General features: G+C 36.1%; 2 protein-coding genes across 4 annotated transcripts in view; both read right to left on the bottom strand.

Annotated features, from left to right (window-relative positions):
- LOC103139092 (proteasomal ubiquitin receptor ADRM1-like) overlaps window positions 1-3,746 on the bottom strand; it is a 7,352-nt gene extending 3,606 nt beyond the window's left edge. The window contains exons 1-5 of one of the 2 annotated variants that reach the window (XM_007553572.2): window positions 3,644-3,746; window positions 1,762-1,989; window positions 1,568-1,684; window positions 675-798; window positions 505-591 (exon numbers count right to left, since the gene is read on the bottom strand). In XM_007553572.2, coding sequence (XP_007553634.1) covers window positions 505-591; window positions 675-798; window positions 1,568-1,684; window positions 1,762-1,971 — 538 coding nt within the window. In that variant the 5' untranslated portion in view covers window positions 1,972-1,989; window positions 3,644-3,746. Of the gene's footprint in view, window positions 1-504; window positions 592-674; window positions 799-1,567; window positions 1,685-1,761; window positions 2,014-3,643 lie in introns of both variants that reach the window. The other variant, XM_016672260.1, reaches the window with a different exon arrangement.
- A 1,238-nt stretch (window positions 3,747-4,984) lies between these two features.
- Window positions 4,985-16,364, bottom strand: LOC103139090 (oxysterol-binding protein-related protein 2-like). Of its 2 annotated transcripts, none has more exons than XM_007553569.2 (14): window positions 16,253-16,364; window positions 15,843-15,992; window positions 15,632-15,743; window positions 13,236-13,311; window positions 12,935-13,069; window positions 11,749-11,846; window positions 11,471-11,653; window positions 10,653-10,760; window positions 10,491-10,580; window positions 9,780-9,897; window positions 9,075-9,194; window positions 7,779-7,902; window positions 7,612-7,702; window positions 4,985-6,974 (listed from the first exon to the last, which is right to left on the bottom strand). In XM_007553569.2, the coding sequence occupies exons 2-14, from the start codon at window positions 15,877-15,879 to the stop codon at window positions 6,872-6,874; spliced, it is 1,395 nt and encodes a 464-aa protein (XP_007553631.1). In that variant the 5' UTR covers window positions 15,880-15,992; window positions 16,253-16,364; the 3' UTR covers window positions 4,985-6,871. The 2 variants fall into 2 exon arrangements, with proteins under 2 accessions (XP_007553631.1, XP_007553632.1); XM_007553570.2 differs by lacking the exon at window positions 16,253-16,364 and adding an exon at window positions 16,066-16,192.
- Between the last annotated feature and the right edge of the window lie 1,035 nt (window positions 16,365-17,399).

Genomic DNA, 17,399 nt, shown 5'->3' with positions numbered 1-17,399 from the left:
GTTCAAACTTCGCCCCATGAAGTGAAATAACTTCATGGAGAGGATTTTCCCCCCACCATGTTTCCATTTTTCTTCACCTTTTCTGTCATCACCTCCTCGCCTTCGTTGCAAATCGGTAATTTTGTACTGATAAAGTCGACGGGGTTCCGACAGACAGCTTGGCTAAATGAGCGCTATTAAAGGTGATGACTTAATTAATTTGTCGAATGTTTATATTTCAAAACAGAGCCGCATAATGTGTATTTTTCCTCTCACACCGGGTTCAGTTTGGACCGTTTCTCTTTCCCTTTACAGAATGGCGCCGCCGCCATTTTTAATCTGCTTCAACGGCTCCGCTTACGGGTGACCAGCGGTGCCCTCTGCTGGATGGCGGCCAAACTACAACACTAAAAGACGGTCTATGCGGACTTCATTAGTAATTTAATCTAATAAACAATTAAATGACAATTAATTATAAATTTATCGTTTACAACACATTATCTCCACACTGTTGCCTTCACGTACCAATCCCCCCCAGTCCAGTTGGTCCGATGAGCTGCATGAGCTGGTTGTGACTCATGTTACCCAGAAGGCTCTGCAGACCACCCTCGCCTTTAGAGAAAGAGAAAAAGGAATTAACTGTCATACAGAACTGAGGGTTTATCATCATAAAGTTTAATTATTGGCTATTCTACCTCCCAACGCAGAAAGGTCGTGACCTCCACTGCCGCCGCTGCCCAGAGCGCCTGGGATGGGCGGGTTGTTCAGGTACTCATTCACTTTGCGGCAGTACTCGTCATCCTTATCGTTTTTCGGTTCCTGAAAACAGAAAATAATAACTAACACTCTATAAGTTTGAAGTAACTTTCATTGCTGTCATAATAAAAGTGAATAAAAGTATTCACAGCTTTTGAATTTCAATGCATCTGATTTGGATTTGACAAACCTATGCAAAGTGGATAATAATTGAGTGGAAGAATGACCATCTTCAATTTTTCAACAGAAAAATATCTGAAAAGTGTGATGCACATCTGATTAATCCATCCTTATATCTATTATTTTATTGATTAATTGGAAAGAAAAAAACACAATCTGCAGATCTTTCATTTAATCAATTAAGCTTTTTTATACAATACTAGAAATACATAAAAAGATTCAAATAAACAAATAATTCAATTTATTTTTTTAAATATGAAAATAACATTTTTATTGCTGAAAAAGCAATAACAGCATTCATTTAGTAAATCTGAGCCGGGTAAAACTCTCCTCTAGAGGAGATTTGACTAAAACATATTTACAAGTTTTGGCTCAATTACTGCTCTATATATGTTGTTTTTTAAGTCTGTATACTCAAGTTAACAATTAATTGATTACTCAATTAGTTGGTGATTATTTCAATAATCGGTTAATCATGGTTATTGCGATTAATCGTTTTTGCTATTCAAAAAATTAGCTCCACTTTTAGTGGAAGTGCCAAATAGCATGAAACAGCCTCCAGACAGCCTGTGGAGGACGATTGTTGCCAAAAATGTTCCAAGAGGAAATTAGTGATGAAGTCGACAGATTTTGATGTGTTTTGGCTTCAAACCTGCATCCAGAAGAAGAGTCTCTTAGAGCCGGCTTTAAACTTCAGCACATAAACCCGTCCGGTGGTGCACTGGTTGACCCGTTTAAACTCACAGTCATCAGGGAAGATAATCAGGTCCTAAACGGAGGAATCAAGGTGATATTAGAAAACCCAGCTGCAGGTCAGTTTGGTTAAAAATCCACTCTGTTGCCTACATCATCCACATTCCCGGTGGTTCGATCCTTCCAGCAGAAGTGGATGAGGGAGTCATCCGTCTGCTGGATGTAGACCTGACCTTTACGCTTGTCGGGGGTCACCGTGCTGCCCTTCATCGTCATCTTACCGGCCCGAAACTCCACCAGGTATTTGCTGGAGGAGCCGCGGGAGCTGGACACCAGGCTGGGGAACAGAGCGCCGGACGCCATGAGGAGGAGGATGGTTTACTGCAGGAAGGGAGACACAAACATCTGGAAGGTGGTTCAACTCCACGGCTCCGCTCAGAGGTTTACATGAACTCAGCATGAACATGGACGTCTTGAAATACAGGGTTGTCGTTTAATAAAACTACGATGGTGTTATGGGGCCATTGTGGCTAGAAGAAAATGAGTACATTTCTACCTATAAATCACAAAAAATTTATAGAAAAGACAAAAACTTTTGACTTTGAAAAGTCAAAAATTTGCTAGGAAAAAACTCAGAAATGTTGAGATTAATCTCAGAAATTTGAGGGGGGAAAAAGTAAATTTCTGAGTTTCAAAAGTTGTAAATATTCTAAAAATAAAATAAAATAAAATGAAAAAGAAAAGCCAAGAACATTTCAAAAAGTCGAACATTTTCAACTTTTCAAACTAGGAAATTTTCTTGTTCTCTTTACTAAAAAAATTATGAGATTAATCAGAGTTATTTAAAACAAACCTTCTACTTTTCAAGCTCAGAAATTTCCTTGTTTTTTTTTCTAGATTTTTTTTAAAACAATCACCAAAATGTGATTTTTTTTTGGCCAACAACAAGAAAAAAAAAATCCCCAAATTTTGGCTAAAACTTACTCCTCTGTTTTCTTTGTAAAATGGTCCTAATATGCCGTTACATGAAACAAACTTATAAAATAACTGGTGCAAGTTTAAATTTCTCCAGTCTGTGGATGGATATTTAACCAGAGCAAATATCCTATTATCTACAGATTTATTTTGTGAATTTCTGGTCTTTTAAGTGTTTTTTCCAGTATTGTTACTCCTCAATGTGAAACTTGAACCCATTAAACTGAAAGGATTGAAGAAGAAATATAAAGAGACAATCTGGGGTCATAAAATTTGTTAAAAATAATTTTGAAACTGAAATAAAAAACAAACTTTGAATCTCAAAGGTAGTTTAACTTTTTTAAATTCTCAGTTTCAAGTAGTTTTAAGTTAATTTTTTTAATTCAAATGTTTTAATTCTTAAAGTTCTAAAACAGATTTCTTCAGTTTCAATATTTTTTAGTTTACACTTTTTTCTGTTTCAAAAATGTTGATTATAAACACATTTTAATGGCCCCAATTTAGCTCCACAGAAATTCTGCAACAAAGCTTCAAAGCATTATTTTTACTTATTGGTTTGATATTTGACAAGTATATTAGTCAAATATACCTGAACCTTTCAATTATATACACTTATCAACGCAGTAAATGAATTTTGCATGCAACATACTAAGATCAAGTCCTCTGAATGAGATTCAAGCTGTAAGATTAAGAATGAAAACAGGTTTGATATTAAAAATTTAAAAATACTTATGATGTTTAAAGTCTCATGTGCTTTTCTTTCACAGCCTACAATAAAAAACACATTTTATCTTTGTCGGACTATTCTGTGGAAACTGATATACGAGTGTGAATCCAACTGGAAGCAGACTTGTCCCAGTTCTCCCATAAACACAGATGAACTGGAGCGGAGTCCTGCCGCAGACAGACATGACTCTGCATCCTGCACACAGAGGTCTGTTTCCAGCTCCGAGCCGTCACCGCTCGGCTGCGGCTTCACATTTCACCCCCACCGACTTACCATGCAGCCAGAGCCGTAATGTAGACCAGAAACCCGGATAAAAACACCATTTATACTCACATTTCTGTCGAAATTTTCCTTCAGCTGCAAAACCGCAAAAGTCTGCGACGCCTGTTGTGATTGGCTGACCAGCGGCGGAGCTTCGTTCTGATTGGCTCAACCGAGCGTCAACGTGAGGGTGTTTAAACCTGCTGCGCATGTTCGGTAGAGATAACAGAGTTAGGTTGACACGTCAAACTAGAAGACACAGAAGTAAATCAAATTTATATTTATTATACCGCTGGCAGTGTAATATAATTAAATTAGACTAACACTAAACACGTCAAACTAAAAGATATAACAAGGTTAATAAAATAAATGTATGCTATCATTTTATTTTTACTACGTAATTAGTTTGATGCGTGTTTTACATCAGCAGCTGAATGAAAATAAATGTAACCAATACAAACATTACTCCGAGGTTAAACCAGGCTAAAAATGCACTAAGATGCAGATTGTTTTCCAAATTAATTTCTTATTTTCCCTAATTGTGAAAAATACTTTAGACAAATTAGTGAATAAACAAATTTTACAAATCATATTAAACTTTGACTATAATGTAAAAATATTATCAAAAAGTATTAATGTCATTATCAATATTTACATTTTTTTAAATTGAATTATATGGAAGTGATTTCTTTATAGTGTAATAAATTTGATAAAAAGGCTAAAAACATAACCAAAAATGTTTTATATGACTTTTTTGTTAAATACAATAAATAAATAAATAAAATTAAAGCTAACAAAAAGACAGATAAAGCAACATTACATTTAGACTTTAAAAAGCTGGGGAAAATGCACCAAAACTTGTCACTTTTTATTATTCCTTATTTAAAATAAGAGTTTTTTATGTCTATGTATTTTTTACTTTATACTTTAAGTATATGGAAAATAATAAATACAAAATATACACAACATAACACAAGCTAAAGAATCTAACCTTAAGTGAATACTTACAAAGTAAAAATATATTTATTCTAAATCAAAAAATTTTAGAAATAAACTAATTTAGTAACTGATTAATCATTAACTGGAGTATGTCTGCTGTAAAAAAGCCATTTTGGTGAAACAACACACTCCAACTTCAATTAAGCCAAAACTGTATAAAAAAATTATACATTTTGTATTTAAGATTTTAAAAAACTGTTTAATTCTATCCAGTTCTACCCAATTTAATTTCCATAAAATGAAAAATCTATTCAGCATCATATAGTAATAAAAAAATAAAAAGCTATATACAAGAAAATATTTTAAAACAAAAGTAAAGAGAAAACAACCCATTTTCTAACTGAAACACCTATTTTATTCTTATTCATTTTCTGACTGAACACCATGAACGCTTAAAAACCACAACGAAGCAGCTCATTTTGTAGTCCATAATTTATTATTTAAATATGCTTGTATGCATATGGTTTTGGGTAACAGTACGAAGAGAGGAGGAAAAGAACAAACAGTGTAAACATCATCAACAAAGTAAAGAGACATGGGGGTAAAAGGATGAAAATATCCGTCAGATTGAACCTGCAGGCTTCGAAAGTGCTTTAAAAATCAGAGTAAAGGGAAAACTCTCACTGTACATATAAGTGCATAGGACTGTGAGCTCTCAAATGTGCAGCTTATATGCTCAACAGCAACAAAAATCTGCTGCAGCATCTACTTATTTAGTGTTTTACTTTCAGCACTCGGCGCATCTGAAGGGGAAATCAGAGTTTGAGGGTTCACATTTCAGGAGGGCGGAGAGGATGGGTCGGTGTTCATAGGTACACAGCGTCTGCAGCGACCCGGGGTCACGAGGCGAGGCTGAAAATGAAGCGCAGGCTTCCGCACGGAAACTTAAAGCTTTCTCTGTCATGCAGGGCTGCGCCTCTCCTTTTGAAACCCAGCATTTATCCAGAGCGCACAGACGCTCTCAAAGCAACATTTCCCTTTTATTTTGACGCTTTTGTTGAGTTTCAACTAAGAGACAGTTTGGCATCATTTTAAAGGTGCAAATTAGCTTAAATTTTCCACACACACACAAAAAAAAACACATCCATGCCAACATTCTGCTCCGTACGGAGCCCCGTAAGCGACAAGCGGGATTTTTTTCCCTTTGAAATAATGTACACACTTGAATACTGAAATATTTTCTGCTGTAAGAAAGCAAAGCAGGTCAAACATGGGTTTTCCATCCCTTCTAAGAAATAAACAGAAACTTTCTCTAAGGAGGAAAGAAAAATACATCTAAACTATTTTGACTATTTTTGAGTTATTTTCACAGTCATCTGAATGTTTTGATTGTGTTTTTCATACTGGTAGTCTGATTGGTTTACAAAACAAACAAACACACAGCACTAGATTCATTTTCAATGTGTTTTTTTTGCACCAAAGATCTAAGAATGTTTTTGTATAAAAAATAGACCCGGGTGCATTTGCTAATTTATCGCTAGAGAACGCAAAATAGTTTTTTTAATTTGTCCTCTAGGGGGCTCCACGGCTCCACGTTTAAAGGTTTAGAAAAAGGAGAAGAAGCTTAATAATCATTTAGTTTTCTTAACTGGATTTCTGACACTTTGTTTCTGTTGTGTTTTTCAGAGCATAAAGGTGAAAGACAGCCACAGTGTCAAACTCAGAGAGTTTGTCCATAAATGTTTCTATACTCAGTGCAGGAAATCATTATTTTATGGCTCTAACTTGTCTATTAGCATCTTGGTGAACATGCAAGCACCATTGTATTTTTATATTTTTTGTTCTCTAAACACAACTATATATTTGTACCAACAATATCTGCTTACGATAAACGTAAACATGGTTAAAAGCAGCTTGTTTTTTTTTTAATCTCTATTCACAGAAACACTTGTGACATTTTAAAGATACATGGTGCTGAATAAAATAGACATCTAATTTCAGAGTCGGTTATATAAAAGTAGCGGATGTGTTTAAATAATCCCTGATATTTAAATGCAACATGAAGTGAACTAAAACGCTTCTGCAGCTCGTTTGTGTTTTGCAGAGCTCCCACCGGTGGCTGGATTAAAACCCTTAAATGACGAGCATTTAGGGTAAATAATGATGAAGATGTCTGACGTCAACATTTCTCTAAAGCTCTCCCACAGAGCACGTTCACAGTCTCTTAACGGTTTGCTCTAACAGAGATACAGTGCCGGTCTGAGTAACCTGCCCGGTTTTCAAGTCGCAGAGATTTGAGATGCAGAGAAATAAAGTGAACATTTTCCAGAAACACAGAGAGTTTCTTTCTCTTTTTTTGTGTCAGTAAATGTTGGGACAGTCCGTGTACTTCCTGTCAAAGTATCCGCCTGTGTACTGCCAGTCCTCGGCTCCGGTGAAAGGGTTTGTTACCATCCGGAACCACCTGAAGGGAAACAGACGAAACCTGCTTTTAGAGAGAAATCAAAAGTTCCTGGAGATACAAAACAATTTACCTTTGATCTTTTTAATTAATAATGACTCTACAGACATCAGCGAACGTTTTAACTGAAACACAAGAACTGAGTGAAGCTCTAACAAAATGGAAGTTTTTGTTTGTGCTGCTATCACTTTAAAGATATTAATAAAAAGTTTCCTGAGGTCATCAGAGGTCAAACAGCAACACCCACATTTATGACATGAAACAATTTCAGTGTCAGTGAAAAGGAAAGTGGTACCAATAAATGGTTTTTTAACAATTTCTTAAATAATTCAAATTTAATTGTATGGATACTGTGTAAAAACAAAAATTATCACCAAGTATTTTTACCCAGTTTCTTGTGCAAATCTTTTATTACACTTGGAATAAGACAAAACTAATTTACAAGTAACTTTTCAGCAAGATATAGGAGTTTGTTTTACATCAGTATTGATGAAAACGTTCCAGTTCCAGTGAAATTATTTCCCATGTTACAACCCGAGGAACAGACTTAAGAATAAGGTCATGTAGGAAGGCGACTGGTTGCACTGGATTTTATTTAGGGGTATCAGACTAAAGAAGACTGGCAGCTGTTAGCTCTGACCTGGTCGACCACTCCTCTTCACCCTCTGATTGTTCTCTGCGTGCAGCCCTCTGTTTTTCCTCTAATCGCTCCTTCTCTGCACTGGCTAAGTCTGACGAAAGCAGAAGAATCAAGAGTAATAAAGCAAATTAATAAAACATCAAAATGTTTTTGTTTTGTCTACTTACCCATGTCTCCATGTTCCATGGCTCTAATGTCGGGCCTCAGCCGGCAGTCCGTTGGTGGCAGCAGCCTCTCCATGCCGGGCTCCAGCTCGTTCAGCGTCACAGCAAAGCTGGTGAAGTTATACATCTACCAAAAAGAAAAAACACAAGACGCCCGAAACTTTTACACTCACTGGGTCAACGATCCCCAAACAAACCAAATAAACTCACTACAGTCAATGCGAAACTAAAAATGTGCTCCAGAAGGACACAGTAACCTATTAAATGTTTTGGTTTGTTTGTTTAAATTACTAATTTACAAATCATTTGTGACTGGCTCCAGCAACTTTTCAGTCATTTCAGGTTTATTTGCGAGAAAGACGCTGCTGCAGTAATCAATACGACTAAAGATAAATACATGGATCAGTTTCTCTAGAACTTCTTGGCATATTTTATCCTTTAATCCTGTAAATGTTCTTCAGGTGATAGAAGGCTGACTTTGTAACCGTCTTGATGTGGCTCTGAAGGTTCAGGTCAGAGTTCATCTCTACTCCCAGATTTCCAGTTTCCAGCTGCAATAACTGAAGTTGTGCGTTGACTCTAGATCGTTCCTCTTTAGGTCCAAAACTTCAGTTTCTGTTATGTAACATCCACACATTTATCTGTTCTAAGCATCTACTCAAAGTCTATATGGGTTCATTGTGCATCATCTGCGTCGCTGTGGTAGCTAATCTCATTACTTGTTATAACTTGAGCTAATGTGAGCATGTACATATTAAATTAGAGGGAGTCCAGGAATGAGCCTTGTGGTACTCCACATGTGATTTTTGTCAGATTTGGTGAAAAGTTACTTACTGACGCAAAGCTGAACCCGCTCTCTAGGCAAGACTCAAACCAGAGACTCCAAACTTTCCAAACATCTTCTCAGACTTCTGCAATCGGTTTTAGGTCAGGGTGTAAATACTTATCTCAGATTCAGCAGTAAATAACAAAACATTTCACATCCACTGAATATATATATAAAAAAGACGCATTGTGGTTTGAGAGACAATAATATTGATAGCATCAGCAAAATTAGCCTCTGTTATCAAAGACATTGATAAAGTCCAGGACTTTGAGATGAAAAACAGACGATGAGTCGTCAGTAATTTTTACTCGAAAGTGCAGAACGGATGAACCTGCCCTGCTGGCAGGTGCTGAGGTTCAGCGCTGACAGATTGATAACGTGACTAATCTATTAAAAGGTGATCACTTTAAATCCTCGAGATCAACTGCAAAATGTTTCTGATTCCTGTGATGGAGGCAGAGTTTAGAGCCGACCTGCGCTGAGTGACTGGGCCGCGGCGTTATCCTCCACAGTAAGGCACTTCCTGGTATCACAGTCACCGTATCCTGACCTTCTGGCAATTCGTCGTCCTCCTCCACTTCATAGCTACATCCCTACACACACAGAAAGATTTTTTAAAAAGCTGTCACGTTCAAACCGTCGAGGCCAAACCAACCGAGCGGACGGTTCAGTGCAAACAGGTGAATCATGGGAACTACGGTTGCCACAAACTCAAAACGTTTCAAGCAACAACGGCATGTCATTGCAAGACATCATGGTTTAGGTGCTGGCAATGATCTAGTCAAACAAGTACACTGTAAACATAACTAGACAACAGCAGCAGCACACTAGAGATATCAAACACGCCGTTACCTTACCTTACGCTAACGCCACTGCGTGTTATTGTGAAAGGAAGAGATGCCGTTTGAGAAAACAGAGTCAGTGACACGTAAAACAGGTTACTGACAATCGCATGAGTTTGCAGAAACGCTCCCTTCCCGCCGGATGGAGACCACGCAGCTTCAGCTGTTGGAAACGTTTCGGAAGGGTTGTGAATATTAACAGAGAAAAAACTGGCAAAGACAGTAAATTAGTCCCAGATGATGAGTGATCAGCCGGGTCTCCAGCCGGAGTGACGGGAGGCTTTTCTGCTCTGCAGACGAGGTGAGAGAAATGAAATCGGCTCAAAGGTTTCTCACCTCTTTCTGTGGGTCGCTCCCCGTCTTCTTCTCTGCCTTCTTTGTTTCATAAAGCTTGGGGTCGATGCTGTACATGCTCTCCGTCCACTTCCCGTAGATGACGCGTCTCTTCTTCTTACTGGTCCGACCGCAGTGACGCGATCAGTTCAGAAAACAAACAATCACACTTTATGCCTGAGACCGGATTCAGGAGGGCTGGGCGATTATTATAGGAAAAAGATAGTTTTTTTTTTAAAGGTTTTGTTGGCTCTAGTGGCCTTTATTTGAAAGTATTTTGACAGGAAAGAGGGTAATCAGAGAGGGGGAAGACATGTGGCAAATGTCACCAGGCTGGGAATTGAACCTGCGACCACTGCCATAAGGACCAGGGCCTCAATACGTGGGTTATGCAGGAGTTGTGATAAAAAATAACTTAATTCTCCTGATATTATGATTTTATTCTTATAATAAAAAAATATTTGTATCCTGGCCGTAATACTTTGTCATCGAGTTGATCTGATATCAAAGTCCAAATAAATAGAAGCTTAAACAAGATGGCTGCCTTGGTGAGCTGGCATCACTCGTAACTATGGAAACCCAACAAGTGCAATGATGGGGGGGGAGAGAATCCATATTTTCCAAAATTTAAACCTTTGAAAACCCAAAAATGAAATGAATAGATAAAATGGGTTAATCGCCCAGCCCTGGTACCCGACCTGCTCCTGTTCTCACCTTTCGTCTTGGATAAATCCTTCGACTTTGTGAAGATCTTTTCCAAACATCCCACAGGGTTTAAAGTTCAAGATGCATTTATCTCCAGTGCTGAGGGAATCAAGGCAGCATAAATGAGGGATAAAAACTCACAACAAGCTTTTCCAGCATCAGTAACCGTACCTGTGGTTGACTATTTCCACTGTTCCGTACTGTTCGATCCAGAGTTTCCCCAAAATGATGTTATGGACGCAGCACATTGGATTCGTCCAGGTGTACGCTTCTTTATGTCTACAGTAAAAATACAGCATCAGTCCTGATAATCCAAGAAAGATCCAAACTTCCACATTGAGATTAAATACGAAGCTGCTTCCTGAACAACTAGCATCATATTTAGCTAGCTCAATCTGAAACGATTAATCAATTATTGTCATAATCATCAACTAATTTAGTAATCGATTAATAGTAAGCTGGAGTATACAGACTGAAAAAGAAAGCCATTTGTAGAAAAAAAACAGCTTAATTACTGCTTGTTTATTAATGTAAAAATATTTTGCATTAATATATATTTTATTCGCATTAAAATATTCAAACGAACAAATCAGTTTCTTTTTTAAGTAAGAAAAGAAACATTTTATTACATAAAATGCAATAATATGCATTTCTTTAGTGAATTTGAACCAGATAAACTAAACGATGCCACTTGAGTTGTTTTGGGGAAAACATCATTTGAAACAAAGGTTTAAGATGAAAAATCAAAAAACATAAATAATGAAATGTTTCTTTTCTCATTTAAAAAATTAATTATTTGCATATTTTAATGTATTTTAATATTCTAAAAAAGACTTAAGTGGTTAAATGAAAATCCTGTAGAATGTGCCAATTTTGCTCTGATTAACCAACAGAATTGCTAAAATAATAATCAGTTGCAGCGTTACAAAGTAAATAAAAGCAACAATACGCACAACAAAAATGAATGAAAAAAGTGAGTAAAAGCTTACTTTAATAACTCCAGCGTCATTGTGCCTTGAGGCTCAGCTTCAACACTTTTACCCCAGAACTTCAGCTTTGGGCAGATGGAGCCATGAAACTCAAACTCCTGCTTCAGAGACTCAGCGTGGAAGGCACTGACGGGGGGATGATGGCTCACCTGCTCAGAGATCAATCTGTATCCTTCATCCTCCCTAAAATAACAAAAAACACACAAATCAGTCAGAAAACAGGCGCAGAATCTTAGAAACGCTGGTAGATATTAGGATAAATAAATGTAGGGTTTTACCTTATGAGTTCATATGTTTCCCCCAGCAGAGGATTAAATGGCTTTCTAGTTCTCTCCCATTGAGATGCTACAGCGGAAACGGCAAACGCAGCAACAACCTGTGACCCAGACGAGAACCGGATCAGAACCATTTTACCCCAATCACGCCACTTCACATCTGACGTGCATAATTTCAGTGGCAGATAAAGATGCTGTAAGAAAACAAACTCTCTGCCTCTTTAAAATGTGATACGCTGGCTAACGTTAGCTGATAAACAGGTGAAGAGAAGCTGTGTTGTAAATCAGAGACTTCAAATATGTCACAGATATTCAGCTTCTGGGTCAATGTTGTCACAATAACCTGATAATTTTAATTAATTAGACGCATTCACAGGCTATGCAGATGCTCTGTCTGCGCTAATGAAGTTACACACACCTTGTTTTCAATTATCTCAGCTTATAATTAATTATATTTATTTACAGTTTAATGTGAATATGTTACATGTTGATATTAACAAAAGATTTGGATAAAAAGGAGCAAAAATATTGATCTTAAGCACAAAACACTCAGTGAAGACATAAAAACAAAAGATATAATATTTATGTAATGATACAGCAGTTTAAGTTCACTATTATACTTTGATAGAATATTACGTTTTATTATTTAAATAAAAGTAAAACTTAATCTACTCTTAGTTTTCTTTTTTGACTGCTTTTTCTACATATTTGTTCCATAAGCATTAATACAACATTACATTTGTTTTAAATCTGTAATTATCTCAACTTATGAATAATTTTTTTATTTATTTGGCTGTGCTAAGAGAATTTAATGTTCAGGGATTAAAGATAATAATAATAATAATAATAATAATTAGAAAAAGAGAGTAATGTTTTTCTGACAAAAAAATGCTGCATTTTACACCCTTCATCTCAATAAATACACATTAAATGTAACGGGACGGGTCAGAGATGATAAAATAAGGACTTGATTCTGGATAAAGTGTTTTTGCTTCCTTCACCTTTGTATTTAATATGTCAACATATCTTAGAAGAAAATAAGCAGCGATTCGTTCAATAAGAAAAAAATATTTTCTCACGGATCATTAAAGAAAAGTTTTGCAGGTTTTGGAGCCAAACAGCTCATCTAGATCAGTTTAATTTGTGATTAAACTGCGATTCTTTCCAGAGGAAATAATCGCGTCCCTACCTGCATGCGGTCGACGGCGTCCGACAGGCTGCAGGCTCTGTGGATGAGGTGAGTGTGCTCCATGTACTCCGAGATTCTCTGGAGAAAACTCAGCGGCTCGTTAAACTCAACCGGCATCGCGATTTTGGAAAGCTCCTGCGATCGGAGGCAAATTAAATTCATTTGTAATTATGGCAAAACACTGTCAGAAATAACTGGAAATGTCACTTTTCAACAATTACGAAATAAAGCTGTGAGAAAACTTTAGCATTCACACAACTCTGCTACCCTTTGGATGAGTTTGGGGTTTTTTGGGACTCACCATTCCAACACATTTCTTCAATATGCTCCACACACTGAAATTGCTCCTGGAGATTGTTTCTCCAGGCAGGGCTTTCCTGGCGCACATTTAGACAAAAGGATATTAAAAAACTGCTAAAAAGCAGCCAAAAAAATAAATAAATTAAAGAAGCATTAAAGCCAGGCTGAGAATTATTACTTTTAAATTACGAGAATAAAGTTGTAACATTACCGGAATAAATATTAGGAGAATAAAGTGGTAATTTTATGAGAACTCCACATAAAAAATAACAAAAATTAAAATGAGGAATGTTGAGCATCTTGTGATTTAATATATAACTTTATACTTTTGTATTGGTTTAATAAATAAGGAAATATTTAATCCTTAAAACATCAAAATCAAATTATCAGCAGCAGGACTTTGAGGCTATTGTGAAAACAAAATAGTTTATTTTGAAGAAAGAAACACAAACTTGTCATTTTGGTCACGTCAGATCTTGATACTATCAGCTTTTTTCTTCTATTTTTATGCTTTTATTCTGATAACATTATGACTTTATTCTCGTATTTATTTTTTATTACGTCACACTCAATTTTAAGTAATGGTAGCTCCACATGAATGAAAACAATTTTTTTTTTATCCATTTAAACTTAAAATGCACTAAAAAGTTTTCTCAAATCAAAACTTGTTTGAAGACATTCCTGTATTCAAACAGTTTACAGATTACTTTTGTTATACAAGACATTAACAACTACCTTCTATTAATACAAACATTCAGAGGTTTTCTGAATGTTTGTATTAATTGTCACAAACAAGCTAAGACGTGAATAAATGAGCCGGTAAAGACAGGTAAAAAGCCTTCTTTATCTCTGAATCTTTGTTGTTCTCTAGTGATTCCTCCTGCTGCACGTTTATGATGGTCACAACCATATTTTGTATTTTGGGTCTGAAGGAAATCTCATCCTGTAACCTCATTGTGTTGTAAACAAAACCCGACTGAATCCTGCGACGCTGCGCTCTCTGCATGCACCGCCGCCTATTTATTTTTACACCGTTTCCAGGAAAGAACTCAGTGGACTCCACACTGACTGATCAAATCTCTTCTTTGTTTATGTTCACTGTAACAGGGTATATAGTTTTTAATCAATTTTCACTTTGGAAACATTCAGCAAGCTCAGCTCCTTCTTTCATATTTCAGCCTTTAACTCGGTTTAAGGCAAAAATTTACTACTTTTTTGTGCCAAAAACCCTCATATAAGGTTTACTTTAGACACAACTCTCATTCACGAGATAAAAACATTTCTACATCAGAAGCTAAATTACTCCAAATAATCAGAGCAGTCGCTGTAAAATGTAAATCCATCAAGTTTTTAAACCTTCATATCAAATATGATGTAAATAAAATCAGATCAGAAGGTTGAGTACAAGAGTGAGACAAATATTTTAACTGGTCTGATTAAATATTCAGATCTTAAATGTTGTGTTTTCATTATCTGTACGTGGAAAATAAATCATAATTGCCAAAAAGAAAGGTTTTAAAACATCAGTCTCTGTGTAATTACATGAGAGATGCTGAAATAATTTAACTTTTCAATAATATTCTAATATATTATTGTTCATGTCATGACTTCTGTTCATGTTACAAAAGCATGACTTTCTTCAGCTCTTTACTAAATCAATATCTTGCCTAAAACTTATAAATGAAGCTTGTTTGTGACAACTGACTGGACTTGGTTAGCATTAAAATATTAGTCCTAAAGTATATTGTTTTCTGAAGATTGACTGTAAGACACAAATGACCAAATAGACACTGAAAAGCAGCTTTCAGCTTCTATGCACCTCAAATCTGGAACAAACTTCCAGGAAACAGCTGAAACACTGAGTTCCTTTAAATAAGGCTAACACTCCAGTTTAGAATCAATTTTAAACCATAATAAATGGAATGTTGACCAATACATTTGATGTGTGGTGATGATGATTACAAATTGCAACATCTGTTATTTGCTTTTACAACTGTTGACTCTATTATGTGTTTTCATCCGTTTTCATGATGTAAAGCACTTTGAACTGCTGAAATATGCCAAGTAAATAAACTTGACTGTTTGATTTAAGTATCTAGTTTAGACAAAAAGCAAAAACAAATTCAAATCTGCACATAAAATTATTGTAGATAAAAAGCAGCTTTATGTTGCATGATGAACCCGTACAAATTGAACGATAAAATAGCCACATTCATTGAGATTCAATAATAATTTAATGCAAACTACTGGAGTTCTTTAGATAGAAAACACTTTGATAACACCAATTTGGCATCAATGATGGGATTGAAACTCCTTTTTTTGCTGTAAATTGCATTCAGATGATGGGTCATGAGTTGGAGTAATATAAATAAACTGAGTTAATTGATATTTTCCCACCTGCGCTCCCACACCCCGTTCTCCTGCTCGCTGCTGCCATCGGTCCCCTCGTTGCTGTCAAACACCAGGGCATCTTTGAAACTGACCTCACCAGAATCATCAGACTCCAGTCCTGGGATGAGGGAAGTTTAAAGAAACAGAAAACCCATTTCATTCACTGAGACATTAGGAGAAACCATAACGATGCCACGCCTCTGTTAGCCAGTCTCACCTGTCTGAGCGTCAAAAAATTCCTCCTCGCTGTTCATACTGAGCAGAAAAAGGTAACAAAATGTTACTCAGCAGTCATGTTTCCACCGACGGTCCGACGTTTCTGCTGCCCCGCCTCCCTGCGAGCATCACAGACTGCCACAAACACGACCTGTAAGACGGACAGTTCTTTAAAACCACTCGGTTGAGCCGAACATAACCGAGGTTGTGACAGAAACGATAACCTGTTTCAGGTTCGCTGTCAGCCGCAACGCTCCTCACAAAGTCTCAGCTAACGGCTAACTAGCTACTAGCATCGCATCTGGAGACAGTTAACAGTGATCTGAAGCCGAGCTTAGCTCATGACACTGACACGTTTACACGCAAACACGTGTTTACACTCGGACACGAACAATTACACAGTACACATACCTGTTAATTTGTGTCAGTTTGGCCTCGGCTTACAAAAACAACCGAAAAGTGTAGCGCCACTGGAGCCTGCCGGAAGTGGGCGGCAAGGACACGGTGATTGGCAGGGCCTTCAGCCAATCAGATCGCAGCTAGGAGATTTCTAGAAATAGAAGGCAAAGAGCTGCTATTTTAAACTCACTCAATAATAAGAAAAAGGAAATTTATTCCTCCACCAGGCTGAACATTAATCTTCAGACATAGGGAATAATATTTAATTTTGTCGACATGTCTGAGCAGGTTTGAATTAAAAATAATTAAAATCAGATAAGATACTCAAATAAGAGTAGCAATACTTTGACATTTTTACTCATGTAAAAGTAAAAAGAAGCAAGAAATTACTCAAGTAAGAGTAAAAAAGAAATAAAATACTGCTCAAGTACTGAGTAACTGATCAAAACACCAACTATTTAATATTTAATATAAAATCTCTTTCTCACATGCTGTTTTTATTTTAATTATGTAAAGCACTTTGAAATGCCTTGCTGCTGAAATGTGCTATACAAATAAAATTTGATTGATTGATTGGTTGATTTAAAAATTACTCATCGGACGGACTCAAATATAAAGTTATGTGGAAATTTTGGTATTTTAAGGACCAAAATTAAAATAATTCATATAAATAACATAGTTACAATATAACAAAATCAGGCAAAAATTCTTTTTCCATAATTTCAGTTTCTTTCAATATAAAACTCACAAATCTTTAACAAAAACTGCAGGTGTGTGACAGTGTCTGATGAATTTTTGGTTAAAATCTTGTTTTCATTCAGTGAAGTTACTAACAGTGGAATATCCAAAGATCTTACTAAAGTAAAAGATACTTCACAATACAACAACTCAAGTAAAGAAAATACAGCATAGTAAGAATACTTCTATAAAAGTAATTTAAAAAATAAATCAAGTAAACGTAATTGAGTAAAACTACCAAATTTTTGTTAAAATAAATACCATGAATCTGAAAAACCACTGAATAAAATATTTTTTTTCTTTTTTACTGATGCCCACTATATTTATATTTTAGGAAATGTGGGCCTCATTTATTTTAATAAGTGACGGTCTTGGATGACCAAATAGTTTCTTTTTTTAATTTAGAGCTGTTGCCTTGCAG

Source organism: Poecilia formosa, unplaced genomic scaffold, assembly GCF_000485575.1.
Source record: "Poecilia formosa unplaced genomic scaffold, Poecilia_formosa-5.1.2 Scaffold57, whole genome shotgun sequence".
Classification (NCBI taxonomy): domain Eukaryota; kingdom Metazoa; phylum Chordata; class Actinopteri; order Cyprinodontiformes; family Poeciliidae; genus Poecilia; species Poecilia formosa.
The sequence above is the reverse complement of the archived record's forward strand: the minus strand, read 5'-3'. Positions and strand labels throughout refer to the sequence as shown.

Coding starts and splice junctions, on each gene's coding strand:
- LOC103139090 (XM_007553569.2), bottom strand. CDS start 15,879: ATGAACAGCGAGGAGGAATTTTTTGACGCTCAGACAG. Junction 15,744..15,842: donor ATTTTTTGACGCTCAGACAG/GTGAGACTGGCT, acceptor CCCTCATCCCAG/GACTGGAGTCTGATGATTCT. Junction 9,195..9,779: donor GGAGCGACCCACAGAAAGAG/GTGAGAAACCTT, acceptor CTGTGTGTGTAG/GGATGTAGCTATGAAGTGGA.